The sequence below is a fragment of the Salvia splendens genome, chromosome 16 (assembly GCF_004379255.2).
Source record: "Salvia splendens isolate huo1 chromosome 16, SspV2, whole genome shotgun sequence".
Classification (NCBI taxonomy): domain Eukaryota; kingdom Viridiplantae; phylum Streptophyta; class Magnoliopsida; order Lamiales; family Lamiaceae; genus Salvia; species Salvia splendens.
The window spans coordinates 1,712,374-1,739,848 of NC_056047.1; the positions used below are offsets into that span (position 1 = coordinate 1,712,374).

Consider the following 27,475-nt stretch of genomic DNA (forward strand, 5'->3'; position numbering starts at 1 on the left):
CATAGTATTTTGCACTTTTTTCGAGCTATGATCAATGCGCTTTAATAGTTTAATGGAGGCAAAACTAATTTAATAGTTTGACGATTAAGAGATATAATGTGTTTGCTATAACATGGGTCAATTTGTATCTTAGTATTTTTACTTTTATGATAATATTTGTAATCTCTTTATCATTTTAATAATGGAAACATTGGATATAGAATGGGTTTTGATACAAATTTGTAATCTCTTTATCTTTACTAATAATAGAGATTTGGTTTTAGGTTAGGTGGAATGAACAAAGGTAGTCTCCGAAGCCATTCATCAACATTACTTAATCCAAGCATCATTACAAATTAACAAAGCGCACCATACGCTCCCTAATTAAAGCGGTACAATTAATTAATCAATAATTAATTATAAAATAACTTAATCGCGTACTGTATTAAATAGTCCACTAGCGGTTATTTGATTGATAGTGTTTTTACTATGCTCTCATTAAATAAGATTTGCATATATAATATTGATTGAGCTTCCTAGGATAGCCCAGTTCTGAGATTAGATCCAAAAAGAAGCCATATTAAAACTTTGTTTGATCAAATAAAATTTAAGTATTTCAATTAGACTAATCTTAACAGTTAACTAAATCTCTGCCTTCATTAGTTGCTTTCTGAATGTGTTTTTTGACATTCTCGAGTTTCATTTGGAATTTCATATGTTCATGATATGTCCCCAATGTTTTCGGCAAAATGTCAAGAAGAAATTATATCAAATAAATCTATCTATATGCATTCTGCCCATTAACTCACTGAAATGAATCTGTGATTTATATTCAAAGAACATAATTTTGTTGTGCGTATAATCAGTTCGACGAAATGTCCCACAAGCATTTTGTGATTAATACGCCCATAAAATGTTTGTCGAAATGCCGACTAAAGTTTTCCCCTTTGGGCTAAAGCCCAATTTTCGAACGGATTTATGTACAACAGCAACACACTATTCCGGGCCCTTATTTTAATCGGGCTTTTGGGCTGATTGACTTGCAAATTTTTTACTCAAACCATAAATACTTGTATTTCAAACTAGCCAACTAGCTAATCCGGTTAAAAATAGTATATATTAATAGGGTTGTGATCAATTGAGATTTTTTAGCCTAATTGAGAATTGAGATGCATTATAAGCCACTCATTTTTATTAAATGAGTGGTCCAGAATTTGCCACATGGAAAATATTTTTACATTAATTAATTGTGAAAGGGCATATTTGTAATTTCATCATATATTTTATTTAATAAATATTTTTTTTTATTTTTTTTTAAAAAATTATTTTTTTTTTCGATTTTTTATTTTTTTATTTTTTTTTATTTTTTGTCAACTACATATACAATTCATGTCAACTACACACATGTAATGTCAACTACATATACAATTCATGTCAACTACACACATATAATGTCAACTACATATACAATTCATGTCAACTACACATATATAATGTCAATTATAAGCTGTTGACATTTGATGTGCAGAGCTATTGACATTTGATGTGCAGACTACACATCGTAGTTGACATCGAGCGAAATTTTAAAAAAAAATTAAAAAAAATTAAAAAAAATTTAAAAAATTTAAAAAATTAAATTTTTTTTAGTTGTTGACATTTTAATACGAGTTGTTGACATTTGATATTCTGGCTATTGAAATGAAATGACGATAATACCCCTTAGTTGACATAATCTACTTGCAGTTGACATTTCAAAATGAGTGGCTGAAAATGCATCTCAATTCTCAATTAAGCTAAAAAATCTCAACCTAACAAGACCCTATATTAATATGTGTATTTGTTTTATTCCTAATAGTTCTTCATTTATAATACATGCAATATACTAAAATTAGTATACAAATTTAAAAAATAAATAAGAACGATATTTGACGAGTCTTGAGGAGTGATTTAATATAGTATAGAAATATTTTATGATTATTTAATATATTTGTGGTAATTAAAATGGAACATAGATCTATTTCGATAAAATTCTAAAGCAAATTTTACAATAAAAAAACTATTGTTTAAAAGAGATTAAATGTAAAATTATCAAAGAGATTTAAGTGTGTGGTCGTTGGTGCCGTATCGCAGCACTCAGCATTTAGTGAAGTTGTTAGTTAATTTCTTTTCTTCTCTTTGCATAGTTTGTTTTCTTCCGTTTACCTATTTTGTTGTTCTTCTTCTTCTTCAACACAAAGCAGGAATGGATCATTTTTTTAATCTATATTTAACAAACGAGTTTCACTCTATGTATTCGGAGAGTTTGAGAGAAGATATTGAGTTTTGAGTCGCCAATTAGTTTAAGTAGCTCTACTAAATATCCGTCTAATAAAAATTTATGATTAAACCAAAAAATACATATCATAATCCCAAATTCAATCTCAAAAAGGTAAACAAACAGAAAAGCATAAATATTTGCATTAGACTTTTGGGTAAAGTCGAAGTTGGGGATTATATTGGGATATGGATCTCCAAGCTGAACCTTCCTTGTCCTCTCCGTATGTTTTTATTAGCTCTGTTGAATCAATGATACTCAAGGACTGCAAAGACGAGGAGATTTTATGCAGGAGGCAATGCGGCAGCTGCTTCAAACTCTTACACCAATTGATACGCAACTTAGTGAGACATGGCATGATGGAGATGGCCGCAGAATCTTCTTCTTCCTCCGTTATGTCCTCCCACTCCTCCCATTTGGAGCAATCACTAAAACCCAATACCTTGAGTTTAGGAAATGCAACAACAACATCATCACATGAAGATTCTATTCCTAAAAACTCCCTTCCCACAAACATCAATTGCTCCACTTCACAAATAAAGAGAGTTTCCAAAAAAGGTAGTTTCCCCATAGCCGGCAATGATGACACCTCACTCAACCCTTCCAGACGAATCTCTTTTATAAAGTTGAAGGATGATGACATCAAATGCGGAAGCTTGGAGCCCTTATATCCCACGATTAACAATTTCTTCAAGTTGTGATGAGGCACGAGAGCTTCTGCTACCTCCATCCACATTGATGATGATGATGATTGCTCCATTTCATTCACCTTAACACTGAAATATATATTGAGTGATTCTAGTTTTGGAAGGACTGTCGGTAACTCTGCTTGTCGAGCATCCTCAACCAATTCCTCCATTTCACTCATACTACTCCAGTAGATTTCCAATTCTAGAGATTCGGTAAGATGACGGTATAATTTTTTCAGATAACCCAACTTGTTGTATTGACTTCCAACTTTAAATTCGCTCAGTTCCAGTGTGCGGAGATTACTTAACTCACCTAATGCTTCAGGCACACAGTTGATACGAGTGCCTTCTATCTTCAAGATTTGCAGTTCAACCAAACTACAAATGCTCTCTGGTAACTCCATTCTATAATTATGACTTAAGTCAAGTTCTCTTAACTTCACCAAATTCCCAATTTCTTGTGGAATCACTTCTAGAGAGCACCTTTCTAAGGAAAGAGATCGCAATTCAATCAAACTACACACGCTCCCTGGTAACTCCTCCATTCTATAATTCTCACTTAAGTCAAGTCGTCTTAATTGATTCAAATTTCCAATTTCTCGTGGTATCACTGTTAGGTCGCACTTTGATAAGAGAAGAGTTTGCAAGAAATAAAGCCTGCATATGATTTCGAGGTCATCCTTGGCCAATGCAACACCACGAACCTCCAACCATCTCAAGTGAATTAACATTTCTATTCCTACTAGAATAAGACTCTCAATTCTTAACACCCTAAGACTTTTCATGCAATCACAAACTTTATAACTTCCGTCTCTTTCATCAACAGGAGGTTCGTAGTCCCAGTCCCACGATACACTCCGATATTCTTGGACATTAGAAACCAATGAAGAATCACAAACTTGACAACTTCTCTCCTTGCAATCATTCTTCCTAAGAAATAGAGCAAAATCATGTACTATATCATGCATTTTACACCATTCTATCTGCTCCCCCGACTCACTTTCCTCAATGTCTTGAAACAAGCAACGCATTGCTAAATTCTTCAAGTTCTCTCGCCCTTTGAGCTCCAGTGCACTGTTTCCACTATCAGGGCCTAGATAACCTTGCGCCATCCACTCTTCTATCAGAGTCCTTGCATGAATTTGGCGATCTTTAGGATAGACGGAACAATATGAAAAACAACGCTTAAGAGCAGGGGACAAATCATTGTAGCTTAAAACCAAATGAGGAAAAAGCTCTACTTTTGCATTCTCCAATTGCCATATTTCACTCTTCTCTACATCTTTCCATCCTTCCAAATCCTTCAACTGCAAAAGTGTTCCCAAAACAATTGCAGCAAGAGGCAATCCATTGCACTTTCTAGCTATTTTCTTGCCGAACACCTCAAATTTTCCATATTCCTTATTACTCTTTCCTAGAAGAGATGTGTCACACAATAATGACCAACATTCTTCTTCACTAAGATTATTTGGGTGATACATATCATCGTTTAAGGTACCGACCATCTTAGCTACCGTTTCCTTTCTCGTTGTCACCAGAATTTTACTACCTGCTGCACCACATTGGAGACTGATTTTCAGAGGCTCCCACTTGGTGTTGTCTTCTGTCCAAACATCATCCAGCACAAGAAGAAACTTTTTTCCCGAAATGGATGCCTCTAGCTTTTTTAATACCAGTGCCAATTGGTTGGAATTTGGGGGAATCGTTTCTTTTCCCACTTCGTTAACAATTCCAATTGCGATCCCAGCCACGTCAAATGGGTCAGAAACACAAATCCATATTCTTAATTCAAAACAATCCTTCACTCGTTCATCATTATAAACAAGTTTGGCAAGAGTTGTTTTCCCAAGTCCCCCGGTTCCAACAATAGACAAAACTTGGGTATGACCACCATTAAGCATTAGTTTGCTCACTATGTCTTCTTTTTTGTTATGTATATCCACCCCGTGAACTTTCGTCAAGTCAACAAAAGGTGTGGATTGCACTCGCCAAGGTGTGGGCACGGGATCAGTTGTAGGCAGAGCGATGACAAAATCAAATTCCTTTCTCTCCTCGTAAATCTGTTCAAGCATAGCTTTCACATTTTCAATTTTCTTGGCAATATCACGACGGACTGAAACTTTCTTGAAACCTAAACAAGAAGATCTGATGAAGGAGCATCCTATCTTTTGCTCAGGCTCAGGCTCAGGCTCGGGCTCAGCCGAACCTTCCGCCTTATCTTTGAGAAGAGAATAGTTCCATTCATCCAAAATATCATCCATCTCATAGGCCGTAGCTTCGAGCTTCTTCAACCATCTTTTGACACTTTCATCTTTCACTCCTTTCTTTTCTGCATCATCCAACACCTGTCGGATAGTGTTGAGCTTCTTGGAAAGATAACGAAGTTCGTCCTTCACGCCTCTAACCAAATTGACTTCATACCGAATCTTATCTTCTAACATAGTTGCAATTCTCCCCACCACTTCTGAAACTATAGCATCCGCCATTTATGTTATTTGGAGCTGTTTTTTTTTTTTTGATTTATCCTGAAAATCAATCCAAATGGTTGGATTTAGATAAGTGACACTACTACTACAACTGTTTTTTATTTTTTGAAAAGTCGTGATCACTCTTCACTGCATGATGAGCAGTATGTGGGACAAACATTCAGATCTTTTTGTCGTTTTAATTAATATAATTGAATTCTTATGTTTTCTTATAACATGTACTTTGTAATTATTGACGAATTTGGGTCTCAATGATTGGAAAGTAAAGTTACAAAGAAACCCCAAAAATGAAAGAATCGATGGAGAAGATCAACATTTTTGCGAGAACATTATATATTGGAGATAAAGAGCATGGTTGAAGAGTGCAGACGATTGGAGAGAAGATGAAGTTGTAGTTAAGAGACTGAAAAAAGTATAGAGTTTGGTGTGTTGCGATAAGTCTTGGGTAAAACAAGTGTAATGAAGCTCAAGTGAGAAGGAAGGTTGGAGCTGCTAGAAATTGACAAGGCTGAGTCAGCAATAAAAGAACAAGCTAAAACACAAAAGCAATATTGCAATTGTCGTTGGAAATGAGAATGAGAAGCATATATGTGAGGACATGTTCCGGAAGAGCTCAGTACTAAAGTTAGAGAAGCTACAAGAGCAATTGAACAAGGAGTATTGAATAATAAATTAGCCAGAATTTTGTAGGTACATGGAATAAAGGAAGAAGATTAAATAAATGGGCAAGTGTAGAAGCTAAGTGACATTGGATCTCTACAAATAGGCATTATGCCTTGTGTTTTGAGGACAAGAAGTTGAATGAAGCTCAGGGAGGGAAAGAAAGAAAGCTTGAGGATGGATAGAAAGCAAAAATAGAATTAGAGCAAGAGTTTGATGCATGTTAGAGATGATTCAAGGCATGCATAGTCTGAGTGAAGTAAAAAAGATTTAGGAATTAGGACAATGGAGAAGAGCTTGAGAAATGACAAGTCTACAACTTTAGAGAAAGAGAGATGAATAATTTTGTGAAGCATCGGCTTCGATTTGGTATCGGCTACAGTGGTGGCCATAATTCAGAGATTTTGTCTTTGGACTAAATTACTAAGTCATGTTGAAATATTTAGAACTGGAACCAAAACTGGAAAAAATAGTTGGCGTTTGCGGTTAGGGTTATGGTTCATCCAACACATTGGTCAACGATTTCAAGCCGGGTTGACCGGTTCAATTTGAAGGTTGAACCGTTGGTTTTAAATTGAGCATGTATCTCTATCATCATATGTTGACTATCATTGAATCAAACTACTGTACAAAACAACAATTATGAGCAATTTATGAATAAAAGAAATTCTTACACCTGTACTCATATAGTTATACCTAATACCATTTTTTCAAATTCAGTACGGATAAAATTAATATGAAAATTGAAAACAGAAAAGAGCAATCATTGAGAGAGCGCGACTTACCTGCACGGTAGACTAAATCGTTGCTGGCTGATAGAGATTAAGTTTAAGGCTGGCTGAATAAAGAGACACATTAATTAATTAATTAATTAGAGCATCATTAGAGAGTAATTATATTTATATCAACTGCTACGCCTTAATCTAGTCTGAATCATTTTTTAACGCTTTCATATTTATTAAATTTTAATTGATTCTGGGCAAATATAACATTTAATTTAAAACAAACTTTATTTCGTTAGATTATTTTCTAATTTTTTCAACAAATTAAGATTTAAGAAGTTTTTATACTTTTAGGTTTTGGAATCTTTATTTAATAAACCTCAGAGTTTAATTAAAAGACTGAAAAGAGCAATAAGAGAGCGTGACTTAACCTGCACGGCTGGCAAACTATGGTTGTGTAGCGGTCGTCGACGGTGGCAACGAAAGTCCGAGAGGTGCTGCAGAGGACGACAACGAGCTGCTTTTTAGGTAAAATCGTTGCTTTTTTAGGCAAATGTAGTAACAGCGATTAATGCTGAATAAATAAGGACTCTGCAATCTACTTGAAAATTAATAATACAGCCGGCTAACAGCTCATCAACATTAATTAATTAGACATTAATGATATTTTATTGAACTGGTACGCCAATTTCGTATCTAATCACATGCCCACATGTTACAATTGTCAACGCTTTCAAGTATGAACTACATCAACAACCTCTAATCTGTGAAGAATGAACCTAATTTGAGTTATGGTTGTTACGTTTTAATAATTTAATCGAGACAAAACTAATTCAACTAATAGTGATAATAGAGTTTGGGAGTTAGGTGGAAACGATAAGACTCTTGGGCACCTATATTGGAAATTTCAGAGATAGTGCCGATGCCGATGCCGATAACCAAGTCATCGATCAAGGTTAATTAATTAATTAGTTAGATCGTTATCAGACATCAATATTTAATTAATTAATTGGAGCATCATTTGACATTAATTAAAATATTACTATATTGACTTGGTATGCAAAATCATATTGTTTTTATTGTCAACTCTTTCATCAACAGTGTGGTGAATTGTGCTGAAGCAAACCATATCCCACATCGGATAACGAACAAGAGTTGCAAGCATAAAAATGGGCTTCCCCAACTCCACTAGCATGAGGCCTTTTGGTGAGTACCCCAAGAGCAAAACCGTGAGGGCTTTGCTCAAAGCGGACAATATCATACTAATATGGAGTTCGTGTGTGCACCACCGATACCAACAAACGGGAAGTTCCCACGATAGACTCTGATATTCTTGGACATGAGAAACCAATGAAGAATCACAAACTTCCATCTCATAAGCCGTAGCTTCAAGCTTCTTCAGCCAACTTTTGACACTTTGATCGTTCACTCCTCTCTTTCCTGCATCATCCAACACCTTCCTGATCATCTCGAGCTTCTTAGAAAGCTCGAGAAGCTCCTTCTCGACCCCTCTCACCAAATTGACTTCATACCGAATCTGATCTTGAATGATAGTTGCGACTCTCTCCACAACAATTGAAATCACAGCATCAGCCATTTGATCTTGAATAGAACACAGGATTGGCTATACAGACAGTGACTATTTTCACTAGCTTGGCTACAACCTGAATTTGGACAAGTATTTTTCCCTTATACTATTTTCTTATCTTTGTTTAAAGGTGGAAATCAAACCATCATCTTTATTTTCGGCTTTAATACAATTATTGATTCCATTTTCCATCTTTTGGAATGTCAAGATAACGTTCACTGCAAAGTTGTTTGTGGGGCAGCAAACCTTTACATTTTTGTCGTTTTATATTTGTTGAAATACAAGACCATATTTTCCAACATTTCATTTAATAAGTTCATATATAGAATTTTGAGGCTGTTACATGCAAGTTGTAATTAAATTTGAAGTTGCAATAGTTAGATTTTCTATTTCTCTTTTAAAAAGAGTTTCTTTGTTTTTTAAGGCTCGATCTAAATTTACAAACCCTATATATACAATTATAAATATATTTCATTACACACTGCATTTAAATCTGTTCAAATTTTTATATTAGGATTTGTAATTATTTCGAACTTTATTGATTAATAATTGCACTCTACATGTTCCCACCCTTCCAAATCCTTGAACTGCAAAAGTGTTCCCAAAACAATTGCAGCAAGAGGCAATCCATTGCACTTTCTAGCTATTTTTTTGCCAAACACCTCGAATTTTCCACATTCTTCATCACTCTTTCCAAGAAGAGATGTGTCACACAATAAAGACCAACATTCTTCTTCACTAAGCTTATTTGGGTGATACATATCATCGTTTAAGGTACCGACCATCTTAGCTACCGTTTCCTTTCTCGTTGTCACCAGAATTTTACTGCCTGCTGCACCACATTGGAGACTGATTTTCAGAGGCTCCCACTTGGTGTTGTCTTCTGTCCAAACATCATCCAGCACAAGAAGAAACTTTTTTCCCGAAATGGATGCCTCTAGCTTTTCTAATACCAGTGCCAATTGGTTGGAATCCCGAGGAATCTTCTCTATTCCCACTTCGTTAACAATTCCAATTGCGATCCCAGCCACGTCAAATGGGTCAGAAACACAAATCCATATTCTTAATTCAAAACAATCCTTCACTCGTTTATCATTATAAACAAGTTTGGCAAGAGTTGTTTTCCCAAGTCCCCCGGTTCCAACAATAGACAAAACTTGGGTATGACCACCATTAAGCATTAGTTTGCTCACTATGTCTTCTTTTTTGTTATGTATATCCACCCCGTGAACTTTCGTCAAGTCAACAAAAGGTGTGGATTGCACTCGCCAAGGTGTGGGCACGGGATCAGTTGTAGGCGGAGCCATGACAAAATCAAATTCCTTTCTCTCCTTGTAAATCTGTTCAAGCAAAGCTTTCACATTTTCAATTTTCTTGGCAATATCACGACGGACTGAAACTTTCTTGAAACATAAACAAGAAGATCTGATGAAGGAGCATCCTATCTTTTGCTCAGGCTCAGGCTCAGCTGAACCTTCCGCCTTATCTTTGAGAAGAATATAGTTCCATTCATCCAAAATATCCTCCATCTCATAGGCCGTAGCTTCGAGCTTCTTCAACCATTTTTTGACACTTTTGTCTTTCACTCCTCTCTTTTCTGCATAATCCAACACCATTTGGATCGACTTGAGCTTCTCCGAAAGGTAACGAAGTTCGTCCTTCACGGCTCTAACCAAATTTAATTCATACCGAATCTTATCTTCTAACATAGTTTCAATTCTCCCCACCACGTCTGACACTATAGCATCCCCCATTTATGTTATTTGGAGCTGTTTTTTTTGGATTTATCCTGAAAATCAATCCAAATGGTTGGATTTAGAAAAGTGACACTACTACAACTGTTTTTATTTTTTGAAAAGTCTTGATCACTCTTCACTGCATGATGAGCAGTATGTGGGACAAAAATTCAGATCTTTTTTTCGTTTTAATTAATACAATTGAATTCTTATGTTTTCTTAGAACATATACTTTGTAATTTTTGACGAATTTGGCAATGCAACATTGTCTCAATGATTGGAAAGTTAAATGACAAAGAAACCCCAAAAAATGAAAGAATCGATGGAGAAGATCAACATTTTTGCGAGAACATTATATATTGGAGATAAAGAGCATGGTTGAAGAGGGCGGAGAAGATTGGAGAGAAGATGAAGTTATAGTTAAGCGCATCCCTATGGCGCACTACGTCAGCAGCTTTATCCTCCTACCCCCATGATACGAGCATATCTTCAATAATATCCTCATATCTTTATTAATTAGTTAGTTATTGATTTACCATATCTTTTCATATTTATTAGGATTATTTTCTTGTACCTTAAGTTAGGGTATCTACTATTATAAATAGTGGACATTGTTATTTATTTTGATCAATCAAGAAACAAAATACTTTTTTTAAGCAATTTATCGTTTTTCTCTCGTGCACAAAGCACAAACCCTAAATTTCGACGCCGGATTGATTGACGGGCGAAGTTCCCGCGACGTTTGACGTGATTTTCTATCGTTAAGGAACTTCATCCTTAACACCCCACCTGCAATGGGGCGCCCTATGGCGCGCCCTATGCATTTTATTTTATTTGAATATTTAAATAACAAAAAATTAGGAAAAAACTTCATTTCATATATAAAATTTAATACATTACAATACGAATTAAAAAAAATACGCAAACTCAACGACGGTGGTTACGGGCCCACACTTCTTCAATCATGTCGTTCATGAGTTGCGCATGGTCTTATTGGTTGCGCATTGAGGCCTGTCTAGCTAGAACCTCATTGAAGCCGACGGTAATCCTCTAGCGGAGGGCTCGGTCGCCGTGCTGGACGAGCTAGATGCACCGTCATCATTGTTCCACTCGGTGATGCTCCCACCTTCATCCTCGACTATCATGTTGTGCATGATAATGCACGCATACATGACGTCGGCGATGACTTCCTTGAACCAAAGACGAGCCGGCCCTCTCACAACGGCCCACCGTGATCGGAGCACACCAAATGCCCGCTCGACATCCTTCCGCGCCGACTCCTGCTTTTGCGCAAATAAAACCCTCTTCTCACCCATTGGACAGCTGATCGTCTTCAAAAAAACAGGCCACCGTGGGTATATGACATCGGTCAAGTAGTACCTCATGTGGTATCGGCGCATGTTGGCAGTGAACTCGATGGCCGGGCCGTTGCCGTTGCATTGCTCGGCGAAGAGGGTGGAGGAGTTGAGGACGTTGGTGTCTGTTCGACCCGGCTACGCCGAAGTACGCATGCCAGATCCAGAGCCGATGGTCAGCGACGGCTTCGAGGATCAAAGTCGAGTGGCTGCCCTTGTATCCACTAGTGAATTGGCCTCTCCACGCCGTCAGACAATTCTTCCACTCCCAGTGCATACAGTCGATGCTCCTTAGCATCCCAGAAAAGCCGTGCGCCGTCTCGTGCATCTTCATCAGGCCCAGACAATCATCGGCAGTCGGCTTGTACAAATATGTGTCGCCGTAGGCCTCCACAATTCCCCTACAAAATCTCTTCAAGCACTCCCGGCCTGTTGTTTCCCCGACGTGGATGTACTAGTCGAAAATGTCCGTCGTGGTGCCGTAGGCCAACTGACGGAGTGCAGCCGTGCACTTTTGCAACGGTGTAAGACCGGGTCTGTCGATGCCGTCTTCCCGATACGTGAAGTATTCATCACGTGATGACAACGTCCGGATAATGCTGAGAAATAGGTAACGCGGCATTCTAAACCACCAGCGGAAAACAGTCGGTCCCCACCGTGGTTGATCGGCAAAATAGTCTTCAACCAGACGTTGGTGAGCTGTCGCGTGGTCGCGTCTAACAAACGTCCGACGTCGAATAGACCTGCGGATCTGCTTCGCTGCTGTAGTTCGAGTAAGCATTCCGCCATGGCCTCTTCAACGGCTGCATCTAAGGCTGCCGAGGTCTCCGAGTGCGAACTACCCAACTTCGAGGAGCTAGAACTAGTGGTGTCATCGTCGTGGTTCATTTTGGTATGTGAGATAGGTAGAAATGTGAGCGAAACGAGAGAGGCGAGATGTTCGTATGAACAAGTGAATGAGAAACGAGGTTTCGATAAAAAAAAATCCAAAACGCATGGCATCATCCGCGACCATCGTCTGCTGATCCCGCAATGGGGCGCCCGATGGCGAGGACGATGGCCTATCGTCCGCGCCCATCGTCCGTCGTGCCCACAATGGCGCGGACGATGTCGGGCACCCACAATGGGGCGGACGATGGCACGCATCGGGCGTGCCATCGGACGTCCCATTGTGGATGCCCTAAGAGACTAAAAAAAAGTATGGAGTTTGGTGTGTTGCGATAAGTGTTGGGTAAAACAAGTGTAATCAAGCTCAAGTGAGAAGGAAGGTTAGAGCTGCTAGAAATTGACAAGGCTGAGTCAGCAATAAAAGAACAAGCAAAACACAAAAGCAATATTGCAATTGTCGTTGGAAATGAATGGATTGATTTAGAGAATCAGAACCATATATCATATATGTGAGGACATGTTCCCGAAGAGATCAGTACTAAAGTTAGAGAAGATACAAGAGCAACTGAACAAGGAGTATTGAAGAATAAATTAGCCAGAATTTTGTAGGTACATGGAATAAATAAAGGAAGAAGATTAAATAAATGGGCAAGTGTAGAAGCTAAGTGACATTGGATCTCTACAAATAGGCATTAGGCCTTGTGTTTTGAGGACAAGAAGTTGAATGAAGCTCAGGGAGGGAAAGAAAGAAAGCTTGAGGATGGATACAAAGCAAAAATTGAATTAGAGCAAGAGTTTGATGCATGTTAGAGATGATTCGATGTGAATCATATTGTTCATTTTTATTCCCCTAACTTTATATGATTTATATAGTTTGATGCTTGCAAAAGTATGTTTTGTGGTGTAGGAAGAGGAATAAATGGTGGAATAAAGAATGAAGCTCGGAGGGTGAAAAGCTGTGCAGAAAGCTCTCAGAGATGGTCACCCGGCCGGGTGTATTTTATGCTTAATAATCCACCCGGCTGGGTATGATGTTTAGACACGAAAATTGCAGCAAGTCCTTAAAATTGGTCACCCGGCTGGGTGAATTTTGTGCCAAATAATCCACCCGGCAGGGTGGATCAATTATAACTGCAATTTGCATTTTTGTGCGTCAGTTTCCTTTCCCAAGGGAGGAGGCAGTTCGCTGGCAGAAGAAAAAAAAAGAAAAGGAGAGGAGAGAGAGTTGATGTGACGGTTTTTTTAAAAAGACAAAAAGAAGTGATTGAAAAGGGGTCAGGGGGTGTGACGTCTGGCACGTTTTTTTTACAGTGGGGGAAAAGTGAGAAGAAAGGAGAGAAAGAGAGGAGGAAGAAGAGAAGGAAGAAATTCCATTCCGACGATCTATCTCCATATCTCCATTCCACTCAACAAGAGCACGCTTCCTACGGTTTTAATTGTTATTATTACCATGTGTTTAGGCTAAGCTCTTTATGTTGCTCCAAGTTGTGACTAGACTTGTTTGAATGTATCTGCACCTTTGAATTCACGTTTTGACATCGTTGATGTGTTTATTGTTAGATTCTATCACTTTAGAGGCCTCTAACGTTATAGATATTTAATCCTTGTTTATCGTCTCTTCAACATAAACTTGGATGGATTAATCAATTGATGTGTTGTTAAATTAGAATTATTCAGAGGATAATTTGACGACGGATTAGGTAAGCTCGCATAGTAGATGATCTTTTATTCCCGCGCTTCCGCAGGAATTTAATTTCTTCGAAAGTTAGTTCATGGAACAAGTGTTCAACTGACTGTGAACTATACGTCGCAAACATGTTCAGTGCAAGCGATTAGGTTGATTAATTAATCCCAAATATGTGCGTTCGATATAGGTGTAGAATAATTCTAGTCTAATGAGCAACTTGGAGTGACATCTTTTTCCTATTTGAAAAGCCTTCCTTAGTTTGAAAAGTGTAGATGATTCGATTTATAATTTTATTATTTGTAGCTGCGCCGGCAGTCAAAGAAGGCATTTGAAAGTCATAAAATTAAAAGGTCTTATATATACACTGTATCATGACTCTATTTATATTATGAGATTATAATTGAACACTAACTTATACACATATATGATATATCTAATATGTGTTGATCAAATAATATGTGGAATTAATTCTGAATTAATTTTGAAAGTGAAAAACAATATTGCTAGGCACAAGGGTTTAAAATTTCTCTTGGCCACTTTGATATAATTTTTTTTATTTCTAATCTCTTTCTTTAAAATCAATATTACATGTCACAATCACAAAAACACACACTATATTCATTCAAGAATTCTTGTTATTTGATTATAAATACATGAACACTAGAAAAGGTTCGAATATCCAATGGTCCCTCAACTAATAGCTTTGCTTTTGGCTACAAGAATGAATGCCATTACTCTTAATGACAATTATCAACAACCTTAACTTCCCAATTATTTAAAGAGAGGTAGCCGTTCAAGCCACATGCATTCACGAAATAATAAATCTTGACCAACAAAGAATAATAGAGATTTAATATAATTTCCTTTCCCCCTTTTGGATCACACGTACACCAACAAAATAGTCAACATATATAGAAGAAAAAGCTCATAAATTCTAATAAAATTAAAGTGTATTTGAATAAAATAAAATACGAAATTATTATATGAGATAAATATGGAGTGTATTGGATTTTATTATGGTGTGTATGGTCACATGAATGCACGAGGGGATTCCTCTCATAAATCCCACTCATATTGTACCCACCATTCAATCATTTCAGTGGGGACATTTTTTAGTAATCAAATTCTTTTTTATGTGTTAAAAAACACTTTCATCATTCCAATCAAGAAAAATAATAAAACAATAATAGTGTATGAGTATAATTTTAACAATGATGGAAAGAAGGTTTATCTTGGTGGGAGGTAGAGAATCTCATTGTAAAGTTGATTGGGGTGTATATTGTAATGCATTTAATTAAAGTTATATATAAACTAGGAGGAGTATCTTATAGTCATATTTTTTGTTACTTAAACTATTGCTGAATTATGATATTAATTAATTAATTTCCCTAATTCTAGGGATTGATTGTTCGTCTTAATTTAATTATCTCTAAATATCTAACTATAGAAAATAAAAATATAAGCATTATGACATAAAGTAACCTGCAATCATCATATAAATTATTAAGTAACCTACAATAATCATGTAAATTATAAATATATAGTCCATTTAAGTTAATGATAAAGTAATGATTAGTGTGGATCAAATAAGTAAAGTGAAAATGAAACAGATTGCCTGCAATAAAAAAATGAACTCAAAAACATTCTCTTCTATAAGCATAGGGTTCTATTTTTTGTATAGCAAACTATACAAAATCACACACTTTCTCAAGGCAATATGTACTGACTCACACCTCAATTTCTTTTCCCCTTTTCACTTATTTTCTGTCTCATTCTCTTCTTCATCAAACCCTCCCTCTTTCTCTCAATATATACAAAAAATCCCACCAAGCCAAAGAAAAAAAGGGAAAAAAATGGAGGTTTTGTTGATTTTGGTAGTGACAGCAGCAATATTTTGCTTGTGCAAAATCAGAAATTGGTGGAACTTCAACAGCACCACCAAATCATCAAAGATTCCTTTGGGCAGCTTTGGAATATTCCCTTTTGTCGGAGAAACAATTCACTTCATCTCTTCCGCTTATTCCGACCAGCCGGAGAGCTTCGTCGACAAACGCCGCCGCACGTGAGTCCTAAATACACACACTCATGCACATAAATACTGAGGTATAAAGCTACAAAATTGAAAAATACACAATATTTAATGTGAGTAAAAAAAATTGATTTGGGGGTGCTATTGCCCCCCTAACACCCCTTGTATTTAAATGATTATATTTCACTTTTTTTTGGGTATTTTCTTGAATATATGTGATTGTTTTAATTTTAATTTTAATTTTATTTTTTAGGTATGGGAAAGTTTTCAAATCACATTTATTTGGTAGTCCTACTATAGTGTCGAGTGATGCAGAAGTGAGCAAAATAATTCTTCAAAGTGATGCAAGAACATTCATCCCATCTTACCCCAAAAATCACATGCAAATCATTAATTGCGCTATGCTTGTTAATTTTATATTCTTTGTCCACAAAAATTTATCTATTCTAATTTGCATAAAATTTTTTCATCACACACTACATTACTAATGATATGTTCCAACTATCCACTAATATTATTTCAACAAAATTTTTCTTTCTCTCTCATAGTATTTTGCACTTTTTTCAAGCTACGATCAATGCGCTTTAATAGTTTAATGGAGGCAAAACTAATTTAATAGTTTGGCGATTAAGAGATATAATGTGTTTGCTATAACATGTATCAATTTGTATCTTTGTATTTTTACTTTTATTATAATATTTGTAATCTCTTTATCTTTTAAATAATAGAAACATTGGGTATAGAATGGGTTTTGATACAAATTTGTAATCTCTTTATCTTTACTAATAATAGAGATTAGGTTTTAGGTTAGGTGGAATGAAGAAAGGTAGTCTCCGAAGCCATTCATCAACATTACTTAATCCAAGCATCATTACAAATTAACAAAGCGCACCATACGCTCCCTAATTAAAGCGGTACAATTAATTAATCAATAATTAATTATAAAATAACTTAATTGCGTACTGTATTAAATAGTCCACTAGCGGTTATTTGATTGATAGTGCTAGATTAATGGTTGTTACAATTAATGGTGGCACCATTAATGAGAAAATGGGAAAAGAACGTGGTTGTTATAATATGGCCATTTCTATCGTTTGAGTATCTACCATTGTAATCTCTAATCAATTAGCATCAATTAGTGGACACTTTAATGTCTCTTTTAATAGCTCGCATTGTTTATTGTCGAAAACAGAATGTTTAGTGGAAATAAACTCACACGCTTTCAAAAGTAGTCAATTGGGATTTGGGTGGGTTGTTACAGAATGAGTATAATTACGATCATTATTTTCCAATGTGACCATAAAAAAGAATAAATTTGTACAACCTATTCTGTTTCAATATTTTAAAGACGACCGGTAGTTGATTGGATAGTTACAGAATAAATTACTTTATAAATTTTAATAAATTAATAATTTTATTAAATGTTTAAATATCTCTACACTGTTATCTTTATTTACTTATTCTATAGAGCACTAATTAATGATTTGACTCAAATGAAGAATATAATAGTTATAAGAAAAAAATATATACTCAGATGATCAGATCTATTCCAAACCAATAGTCTTGGTTGTGATAGAACAACACAAGCTTTCATTCAAAATTAATAAATATAGAAAATAGATTGAAAAAGTAATTAGCTAGATTTTATTCATAGAGGGATTCAAATAAACACCTCGTAAATGCAGTCGCCTATATGGTTTGGGCTTCAAGTATGATTCGAATTTAATAGATCCATCTATATTAATAACATACAAGTACACAACTAATAGTAATACATAGTTAACATTACATGTACATATCAACAATAACAATCTATGAACTAAACAAGCTCGGATAATCCTTGATTTAATATGCTCTTATGAATATTGATATGTTAAAAATCTAATTTAAAACCTATATAAATTAAAAATGAATCACAGGTTTACCGATAAACTTTAAAGTATGCTTTACAACTCGAATATTTCTTATTGTGAACTTAAATTTATTCGATTTATATCTATTAGTATTATATATACTATATTAATAAAAATAATATACATATAATATGACTTGGAAGGTTAATCTGTTTTATTTTTGTTTACTTATTTATTTTAAACAATATGTGAATATTTCATTTAAAATATTACTGCCACTTTAATTCGAACCATCCATTCCTTGTGCATTGATTTTAGGGTTTAGGGTTCCTGATAAGTAAGTAATTTAAGGATTTAATTGTCATAAATTTTTGTCTATTTATAAATGTGATATACTACCACATTTACTTGCTAATTTTTTTTAGAAGTGGAATGATGTTATAATACCTGAATTTATAAAATCTGAATAGTGGCATTGATTTGGCAACATATATAATGAGAGCTTTATAGACTTAAGTTGACAGTCTAATTAGAAAGTTTTTGAAGTAATGTTTGAATGGGGAGAGCTTGATTTCAGTTTTGTTGTTAAGAGGCAAGAGTTATGAGTTCAGTATATTTTAGTTGTGTTTCCTCATTCTTCTCTTCTGCTGGCTGGTAAATTGTAGTCCTACTAATTTTTAATTACTTTTTGAAATAGATGAATGGGCCAAGAATTAGGCCTCCTTTGGGGTTATTTGTTCAATTTTGGATTATAAAATGCATAACTTTAGCTTTATAAAGTAGCCTAATGGATTTAATTATAAAACTTAAAGGCATATATTCATTCCTAAGGCCCATTAAATGAATTAGCCAAAATTGATGCCATGGCCTTTGGGGCCACTGATTTTCAATGAGGTTTTTTGTGGTATATTGCTGTTTAAATTGTGTGGGCTTAATAAAAGGCCCATTAAATGAGATTTGCATATGTAATATTGATTGGGCTTCCTAAGATAGCCCAGTTCTGAGATTAGGTCCAAAAAGAAGCCATATTAAAACTTTGTTTGTTCAAATAAATTTGAATATTTCAATTAGACTAATCTTAACAGTTTAATTTAATCTCTGACTTCATTAGTTGCTTTCTGAATGTGTTTTTTAACATTCTCGAGTTTCATTTGGAATTTCATATGTTCATGCTATGTCCCCAATGTTATCGGCAAAATGTCAAGAAGAAATTATATCAAATAAATTTATATGCATTCTGCCCATTAACCGACTGAAATGCATCTATGATTCATATTCAAGGAACATAATTTTGTTATGCGTAAAATCAGTTCGACGAAATGTCCCAGAAGTATTTTGTGAATGAGTATTCTACAAGACGCCCATACAATGTTTGTCGAAATGCCGACAAGAGTTTTCCCCTTTGGGCCGTCGATAAAGCCCAATTTTCGAACATATTGGTGTACAACAGCAACACACTATTCCGGGCCGTTATTTTAATGGGCTGATTATTGGGCCTTATATGAGTAATTTTATATTAGATATTAGGCGAGTTCCTAGCCTTTTTTTAATTATATTTATATTGTTAATTCTAATAGTAAGAGATTGATTTCCATTAAATTTTAATTTAACTTTATTCAAATTACGGACTAACCGAAATCAAATTTGATTGACTTACCAATTTTCGACTCAACCCATAAATAATCGTGTATTGCAGAGTTTGAGAGAAGGTACAGAGTTTGAGTCGCCAATCAGTTTGAGTAGCTTTACTAAATAGGAGTATATTATTTATACAATTTAAAAAAAGATAAATGATTATGTTATTAAAAATAGACTAAAGTCCAAAAATGGTCCTTAACATATTGCGTTTTTTTTTTTATTTTGGTCCAAAACATTATCTTTTGAATTATTCGGTCCCTCACATTTGAAATCGGATCACATTTGGTCCATTTTGGACGGTTCCGTCAAATTTAATTACCGGGTCACAAATCCGTCACTAATCCGTCACTAACTGAGAGAAACTGATCCGTCACAAATCCGTCACTAATCCATCACTAATCCGTTACAAATATTTTTTGATTATTGTTTAAGTGGGAGCTAAAGTGACATTATTACCCTTCTCTTCTATGCATTTTTTTTAGTTGAAGAAATTGCATTTGGCAATCAATAGATTCATTCATAAATGAGAGAAAATCGAGTTTTAAAATCAAAACCAAGGAACCTAGAATCGATTTGCATGCTCAAATTTGCGCAAACGGAATCCAGATGGAAGAATTGAACCTCTAAAATTGATTCTCAATCCATAATCACAAAAAAAATGGAAAACAACAGCGGCCATGGAGCACGCCGGCTCGGATCTCACTCCGAGAATAGTCACGACAACAACTTAGCGGGTCACCGCCACTACCGCCATGTCGCAAACGACGGCGGCCATAGCGTTGACGACGGCGAGGGAGACGAAAACTCGAGAGCGACTTACTACCACAGGGTCGCGGATGGCGGAAGTCATGGTGTGAACGACGGCTGCCATGGCGTAGAGAGCATGAGATTTCAGAGGGGAAGGGGAGAAGTGAAATGGAGGATTAGTAACGGAATTTGTGACGGATTAGTGACGGATTTGTGACGGATAAGTTTCTCCCAGTTAGTGATGGCTTAGTGACCTGGTAATTAAAACCGTCCAAAATTTGACGGAACAGTCCAAAATGGACCAAATGTGATCCGATTTCAAATGTAAGGGAGCGAATAATTCAAAAGATAATGTTTTGGACCAAAATAAAAAAAACGCAATATGTTAATGACCATTTTGGGACTTTAGTCTTAAAAATAAAACCTAAACCTTGGAGACCACAGAATGATCACTCAAGACCGGACCTCATTATAACCTTCATGGTAAAAAAAACCCAGAGGAAAAAACAGCATGAAGGAAAAAGAGTATCCGTCTAATAAAAAATTACAACTAAAGAAGAAAAATACATATGGCAATCCCAAATTCAATCTCAAAAAAGGTAAACAAATAGAAAGACATAAATGTCTGCATTAGACCTATAGGCGAAGTTTAAGTTGAAGTTGGGGATTATGTTGGGATATGGATCTCCAACCTGAACCTTCCTTGTCCTCTCCGTATGTTTTTACTAGCTCTGCTGAATCAATGATACTCAAGGACTGCAAAGACGAGGAGACTTTATGCAGGAGGCGATGCGGCAGCTTCTTCAACCTCGTACACGATCTGATAGTCAATTTTGTGAGACATGGCATGATGGAGATGGCCGCAGATTCTTCTTCTTCTTCTTCCTCCTCCGTCATGTCCTCCCACTCCTCCCATTTGGAGCATCTACTAAAATTCAATACCTCGAGTTTAGGAAATGCAACAACAACATCATCACATGAAGATTCTATTCCTATAAACTCCCTTCCCACAAACATCAATTCATCTAAACGATAAAACTGAAGAATTTCCAAGAAAGGTAGTTTCCCCATAGCCGGCAATGATGACACCTCACTCAAAAAAGTCAGATGAATCTCTTTTATATAGTTGTGGGGTGATGACATAAAATCCGGAAGCCTGGAGCCCTCATATCTCCTGATTACCAATTTCTTCAAGTTGTGATGAGGCACGAGAGCTTCTGCTACCTCCATCCACATTGATGATGATGATGATTGCTCCATTTCATTCATCCTACCCCTGAAATATATATTGAGTGATTTTAGTTTTTGAAGGACTGTCTGTAACTCTGCTCGTCGAGCATCCTCAACCAATTCCTCCATTTCACTCATACTACTCCAGTAGATTTCCAATCGTAGAGATTCGGTAAGACAACGGTATACTGTTTTCAGAAAACCCAACTTGTTGTATTCACTTCCAACTTTAAATTCGCACAGTTGCAGTGTGTGGAGATTACTTAACTCACCTAATGCTTCAGGCACACAGTTGATACGAGTGCCTTCAATCTTCAAGATTTGCAGTTCAACCAAACTACAAATGCTCTCTGGTAACTCCTTCATTCTATAATTATGACTTAAGTCAAGTTCTCTCAACTTCACCAAATTCCCAATTTCTTGTGGAATCACTTCTAGTCCATTCATACTTAAGTCAAGTCGTCTTAATTGATTCAAATTTCCAATTTCTCGTGGTATCACTGTTACGCCGCAACATGATAAGAGAAGAGTTTGCAAGAAATAAAGCCTGCATATGATTTCGAGGTCATCCTTTGGCAATTCAATCCAACTAAAATCCAAGCATCTCAAGTGAATTAACATTTCTATTCCTACTGGAATAAGACTAACATTTTTCTTAATTCTTAACACCCTAAGACTTTTCATGCAATTACAAACTTGAAAACTTCCGTCTCTTTCATCTACTGGTGGTTCATAGTCCCACGGAAGACTCCGATATTCTTGGACATGAGAAACCAATGAAGAGTCACAAGCTTGACAACTTCTCTCTGTGTCATCATTCTTCCTAAGAAACATAGCAAAATCATGTACTATATCATGCATTTTACACCTTTCTATCTGCTCCCCCGACTCACTTTTCTCAATGTCCTGAATCAAACAACGCATTGCTAAATTTCTCAAGTTCTCTCGCCCTTTGAGTTCCAGTGCTCCATTTCCACTATCAGAACCTAGATAACCTTGCGCCATCCACTCTTCTATCAGAGTCCTTGCATGAATTTGGTGATCTTTAGGATAGACGGCACAATATGAAAAACAACGCTTAAGAGCCGGGGACAAATCATTGTAGCTTAAAACCAAATGAGGAAAAAGCTCTACTTTTGCATTCTCCAATTGCCATATTTCACTCTTCTCTACATCTTTCCATCCTTCCAAATCCTTGAACTGCAAAAGTGTTCCCAAAACAACTGCAGCAAGAGGCAATCCATTGCACTTTCTAGCTATTTTTTTGCCAAACACCTCGAATTTTCCACATTCTTCATCACTCTTTCCAAGAAGAGATGTGTCACACAATAAAGACCAACATTCTTCTTCACTAAGCTTATTTGGGTGATACATATCATCGTTTAAGGTACCGACCATCTTAGCTACCGTTTCCTTTCTCGTTGTCACCAGAATTTTACTGCCTGCTGCACCACATTGGAGACTGATTTTCAGAGGCTCCCACTTGGTGTTGTCTTCTGTCCAAACATCATCCAGCACAAGAAGAAACTTGTTTCCCGAAATGGATGCCTCTAGCTTTTTTAATACCAGTGTCAATTGGTTGGAATTTGGGGGAATCGTTTCTTTTCCCACTTCGTTAACAATTCCAATTGCGATCCCAGCCACGTCAAATGGGTCAGAAACACAAATCCATATTCTTAATTCAAAACAATCCTTCACTCGTTCATCATTATAAACAAGTTTGGCAAGAGTTGTTTTCCCAAGTCCCCCGGTTCCAACAATAGACAAAACTTGGGTATGACCACCATTAAGCATTAGTTTGCTCACTATGTCTTCTTTTTTGTTATGTATATCCACCCCGTGAACTTTCGTCAAGTCAATAAAAGGTGTGGTTTGCACTCGCCAAGGTGTGGGCACGGGATCAGTTGTAGGCGGAGCCATGACAAAATCAAATTTCTTTCTCTCCTCGTAAATCTGTTCAAGCATAGCTTTCACATTTTCAGTTTTCTTGGCAATATCACGACGGACTGAAACTTTTTTGAAACATAAACAAGAAGATCTGATGAAGGAGCATCCTATCTTTTGCTTAGGTTCCATCTTATCTTTGAGAAGAGAATAGTAGTTCCATTCATCCAAAATATCATCCATCTCATAGGCCGTAGCTTCGAGCTTCTTCAACCATCTTTTGACACTTTCATCTTTCACTCCTCTCTTTTCTGCATCATCCAACACCATTTGGATCGACTTGAGCTTCTCTGAAAGATAGCGAAGTTCGTCCTTCACGCCTCTAACCAAATTGACTTCATATCGAATCTTATCTTCTAACATAGTTGCAATTCTCCCCACCACTTCTGAAACTATAGCATCCGCCATTTATGTTATTTGGAGCTGTTTTTTTTTTGGATTTATCCTGAAAATCAATCCAAATGGTTGGATTTAGATAAGTGACACTACTACAACTGTTTTTTAGTTTTTGAAAAGTCGTGATCACTCTTCACTGCAGTATGTGGGACAAACATTCAGATCTTTTTTCGTTTTAATTAATATAATTGAATGCTTATGTTTTCTTAGAACATATACTTTGTAATTTTTGACGAATTTGGCTATGCAACATTGTCTCAATGATTGGAAAGTTAAGTTACAAAGAAACCCCAAAAAATGAAAGAATCGATGGAGAAGATCAACATTTTTGCGAGAACATTATATATTGGAGATAAAGAGCATGGTTGAAGAGTGGGGAGAAGATTGGAGAGAAGATGAAGTTGTAGTTAAGAGAGTAAAAAAAGGTATGGAGTTTGGTGTGTTGCGATAAGTGTTGGGTAAAACAAGTGTAATGAAGGTCAAGTGAGAAGGAAGGTTGGAGCTGCTAGAACCTTCCGCCTTATCTTTGAGAAGAGAATAGTTCCATTCATCCAAAATATCATCCATCTCATAGGCCGTAGCTTCGAGCTTCTTCAACCATCTTTTGACACTTTCATCTTTCACTCCTTTCTTTTCTGCATCATCCAACACCTGTCGGATAGTGTTGAGCTTCTTGGAAAGATAACGAAGTTCGTCCTTCACGCCTCTAACCAAATTGACTTCATACCGAATCTTATCTTCTAACATAGTTGCAATTCTCCCCACCACTTCTGAAACTATAGCATCCGCCATTTATGTTATTTGGAGCTGTTTTTTTTTTTTTTTGATTTATCCTGAAAATCAATCCAAATGGTTGGATTTAGATAAGTGACACTACTACTACAACTGTTTTTTATTTTTTGAAAAGTCGTGATCACTCTTCACTGCATGATGAGCAGTATGTGGGACAAACATTCAGATCTTTTTGTCGTTTTAATTAATATAATTGAATTCTTATGTTTTCTTATAACATGTACTTTGTAATTATTGACGAATTTGGGTCTCAATGATTGGAAAGTAAAGTTACAAAGAAACCCCAAAAATGAAAGAATCGATGGAGAAGATCAACATTTTTGCGAGAACATTATATATTGGAGATAAAGAGCATGGTTGAAGAGTGCAGACGATTGGAGAGAAGATGAAGTTGTAGTTAAGAGACTGAAAAAAGTATAGAGTTTGGTGTGTTGCGATAAGTCTTGGGTAAAACAAGTGTAATGAAGGTCAAGTGAGAAGGAAGGTTGGAGCTGCTAGAAATTGACAAGGCTGAGTCAGCAATAAAAGAACACAAAAGCAATATTGCAATTGTGGTTGGAAATGAATGGATTGATTTAGAGAATGAGAAGCATATATGTGAGGACATGTTCCCGAAGAGCTGAGTACTAAAGTTAGAGAAGCTACAAGAGCAATTGAAGAAGGAGTATTGAATAATAAATTAGGCAGAATTTTGTAGGTACATGGAATAAAGGAAGAAGATTAAATAAATGGGCAAGTGCATGTAGAAGCTAAGTGACATTGGATCTCTACAAATAGGCATTAGGACTTGTGTTTTGAGGAGAAGAAGTTGAATGAAGCTCAGGGAAGGAAAGAAAGAAAGCTTGAGGATGGATAGAAAGCAAAAATAGAATTAGAGCAAGAGTTTGATGCATGTTAGAGATGATTCAAGGCATGCATAGTCTGAGTGAAGTAAAAAAGATTTAGGAAGCTTGAGAAATGACAAGTCTACAACTTTAGAGAAAGACAAGAGAGATGAATAATTTATGAAGCATCATCGGCTTCGATTTGGTCTCGGCTACAGTGGTGGCCATAATTCAGAGATTTTGTCTTTGGACTAAATTATTAAGTCACGTTAAAATATTTAGAACTGGAACCAAAACCCCACAAAATAGTTGGCGTTTGCGGTTATGGTTATGGTTCATTCAACACATTGGTCAACGGTTTCAAGCCGGGTTGACCGGTTCAATTTGAAGGTTGAACACTTGAACCGTTGGTTTTAAATTGAGCATGTATCTCTATCATCATATGTTTACTATCATTGAATCAATCAACACTTACAAAACAACATTTATGAGCAATTTATCAATAAAAGAAATTCTTGCACCTATACTCATATACTTATACCTAATACCACTTAATAATCTTTAATATTAAGACATGATTTTTTCAAATAAAATTAATATGAAAATTGAAAACAGAAAAGAGCAATCAATGAGAGAGCGCGACTTACCTGCACGGTAGACTAAATCGTTGCTGGCTGATAGAGATTAAGTTTAAGGCTGGCTGAATAAAGAGACACATTTATTAATTAGAGCATCATTACACAGTAATTGTATTTTTATCAACTGCTACGCCTAAATCTAATCTGAATCATTTTTTAACGCTTTCATCCTACTGCACATATTTATTAAATTTTAATTTATTCTGGGCAAATATAACATTTAATTTAAAACAGACTTTATTTCGTTAGGTTATTTTCTAATTTTTTGTTTATATCAACAAATTAAGATTTAACAAGCTTTTATACTTTTAGCTTTTGGAATATTTATTTAATAAATTTCGGAGTTTAATTAAAAGAGAAAAGAGCAATAAGAGAGCGTGACTTAACCTGCAGGGCTGGCAAACTATGGTTGTGTAGCGGTCATCGACGGTGGCAACGAGCGTCCGGGAGGTGCTGCAGAGGACGACAACACACGAAATTTAGAACAATTAAAGTATTTTTCCCTTATATTTTCTTATCTTGGTTTAAAGGTGGAAATCAAACCATCATCTTTATTTAATAAACTTCAGAATTTAATTAAAAGACTAAAAAGAGCAATAAGAGAGCGTGACTTAACCTGCAAGGCTGGCAAACTATGGTTGTGTAGCGGTCGACGGTGGCAACGAGGTGCTGCAGAGGACGACGACAACACAAAATTTAGAACAATTAAAGTATTTTTCCCTTATATTTTCTTATCTTGGTTTAAAGGTGGAAATCAAACCATCATCTTTATTTCCAGCTTTAATACAATTATTGATTCCATTTTCCATCTTTTGGAATGTGAAGATAACGTTCGCTTTAATACAAGTATTGATTCCATTTTCCATCTTTTGGAATGTGAAGACAACGTTCACTGCAAAGTTGTTTTATATTTGTAGAAATCCAATACCATATTTTCAAACATTTCATTATTAAGTTCATGTATAGAATTTTGAGGCTGTTACATGCAAGTTGTAATTAAATTTGAAGTTGCAATAGTTAGATTTTCTATTTCTCTTTTAAAAAGAGTTTCTTTGTTTTTTTAAGGCTCGACCTAAATTTGCAAAACCCTATATATGCAATTATAAATATATTTCATTACAAACTGCATTTAAATCTGTTCAAATTTTCATATTAGGATTTGTAATTATTTCGAACTTTATTGATTAATAATTGATAAGTTTTAATTAATCCGTCGTTAGGGTATAGTTGAACCTTTTAATCTCTAGTCTCAACATTTGAGTAACCCATTTTGAAGATAG

General features: G+C 35.7%; 1 protein-coding gene and 1 long non-coding RNA gene across 10 annotated transcripts; one reads left to right on the forward strand and one right to left on the reverse strand.

Annotated features, from left to right (window-relative positions):
* Nucleotides 1-2,344: 2,344 nt before the first annotated feature.
* Nucleotides 2,345-27,049, reverse strand: LOC121771728 (putative disease resistance protein RGA1). Of its 9 annotated transcripts, XM_042168585.1 has the most exons (6): nt 26,956-27,026; nt 26,812-26,864; nt 26,583-26,648; nt 26,205-26,257; nt 24,454-24,774; nt 2,345-5,188 (listed from the first exon to the last, which is right to left on the reverse strand). In XM_042168585.1, exons 5-6 carry the CDS (start codon nt 24,731-24,733, stop codon nt 2,439-2,441), a joined length of 3,030 nt encoding a protein of 1,009 aa, XP_042024519.1. In that variant the 5' UTR covers nt 24,734-24,774; nt 26,205-26,257; nt 26,583-26,648; nt 26,812-26,864; nt 26,956-27,026; the 3' UTR covers nt 2,345-2,438. The 9 variants fall into 9 exon arrangements, with proteins under 9 accessions (XP_042024519.1, XP_042024517.1, XP_042024516.1 ...); XM_042168583.1 differs by having other exon boundaries at nt 26,205-26,253; nt 26,812-27,045; XM_042168582.1 differs by having other exon boundaries at nt 26,812-27,045.
* Nucleotides 15,807-16,873, forward strand: LOC121771733. Its single transcript, XR_006044206.1, has 2 exons — nt 15,807-16,166; nt 16,387-16,873. It is a non-coding gene; the product is annotated as an uncharacterized LOC121771733 (long non-coding RNA).
* Nucleotides 27,050-27,475: the final 426 nt, after the last annotated feature.

What these genes read in the sequence shown, in the direction of transcription:
- LOC121771728 (XM_042168583.1), bottom strand. Translation starts at nt 24,733, where the DNA reads ATGGCGGATGCTATAGTTTCAGAAGTGGTGGGGAGAATTGCAACTATG. An exon ending in TCTCAAAGATAAGGCGGAAG is followed by an intron (nt 5,189 to 24,453) that starts GTTCTAGCAGCT and finishes ATAAGGCGGAAG; the next exon opens with GTTCGGCTGAGCCCGAGCCT.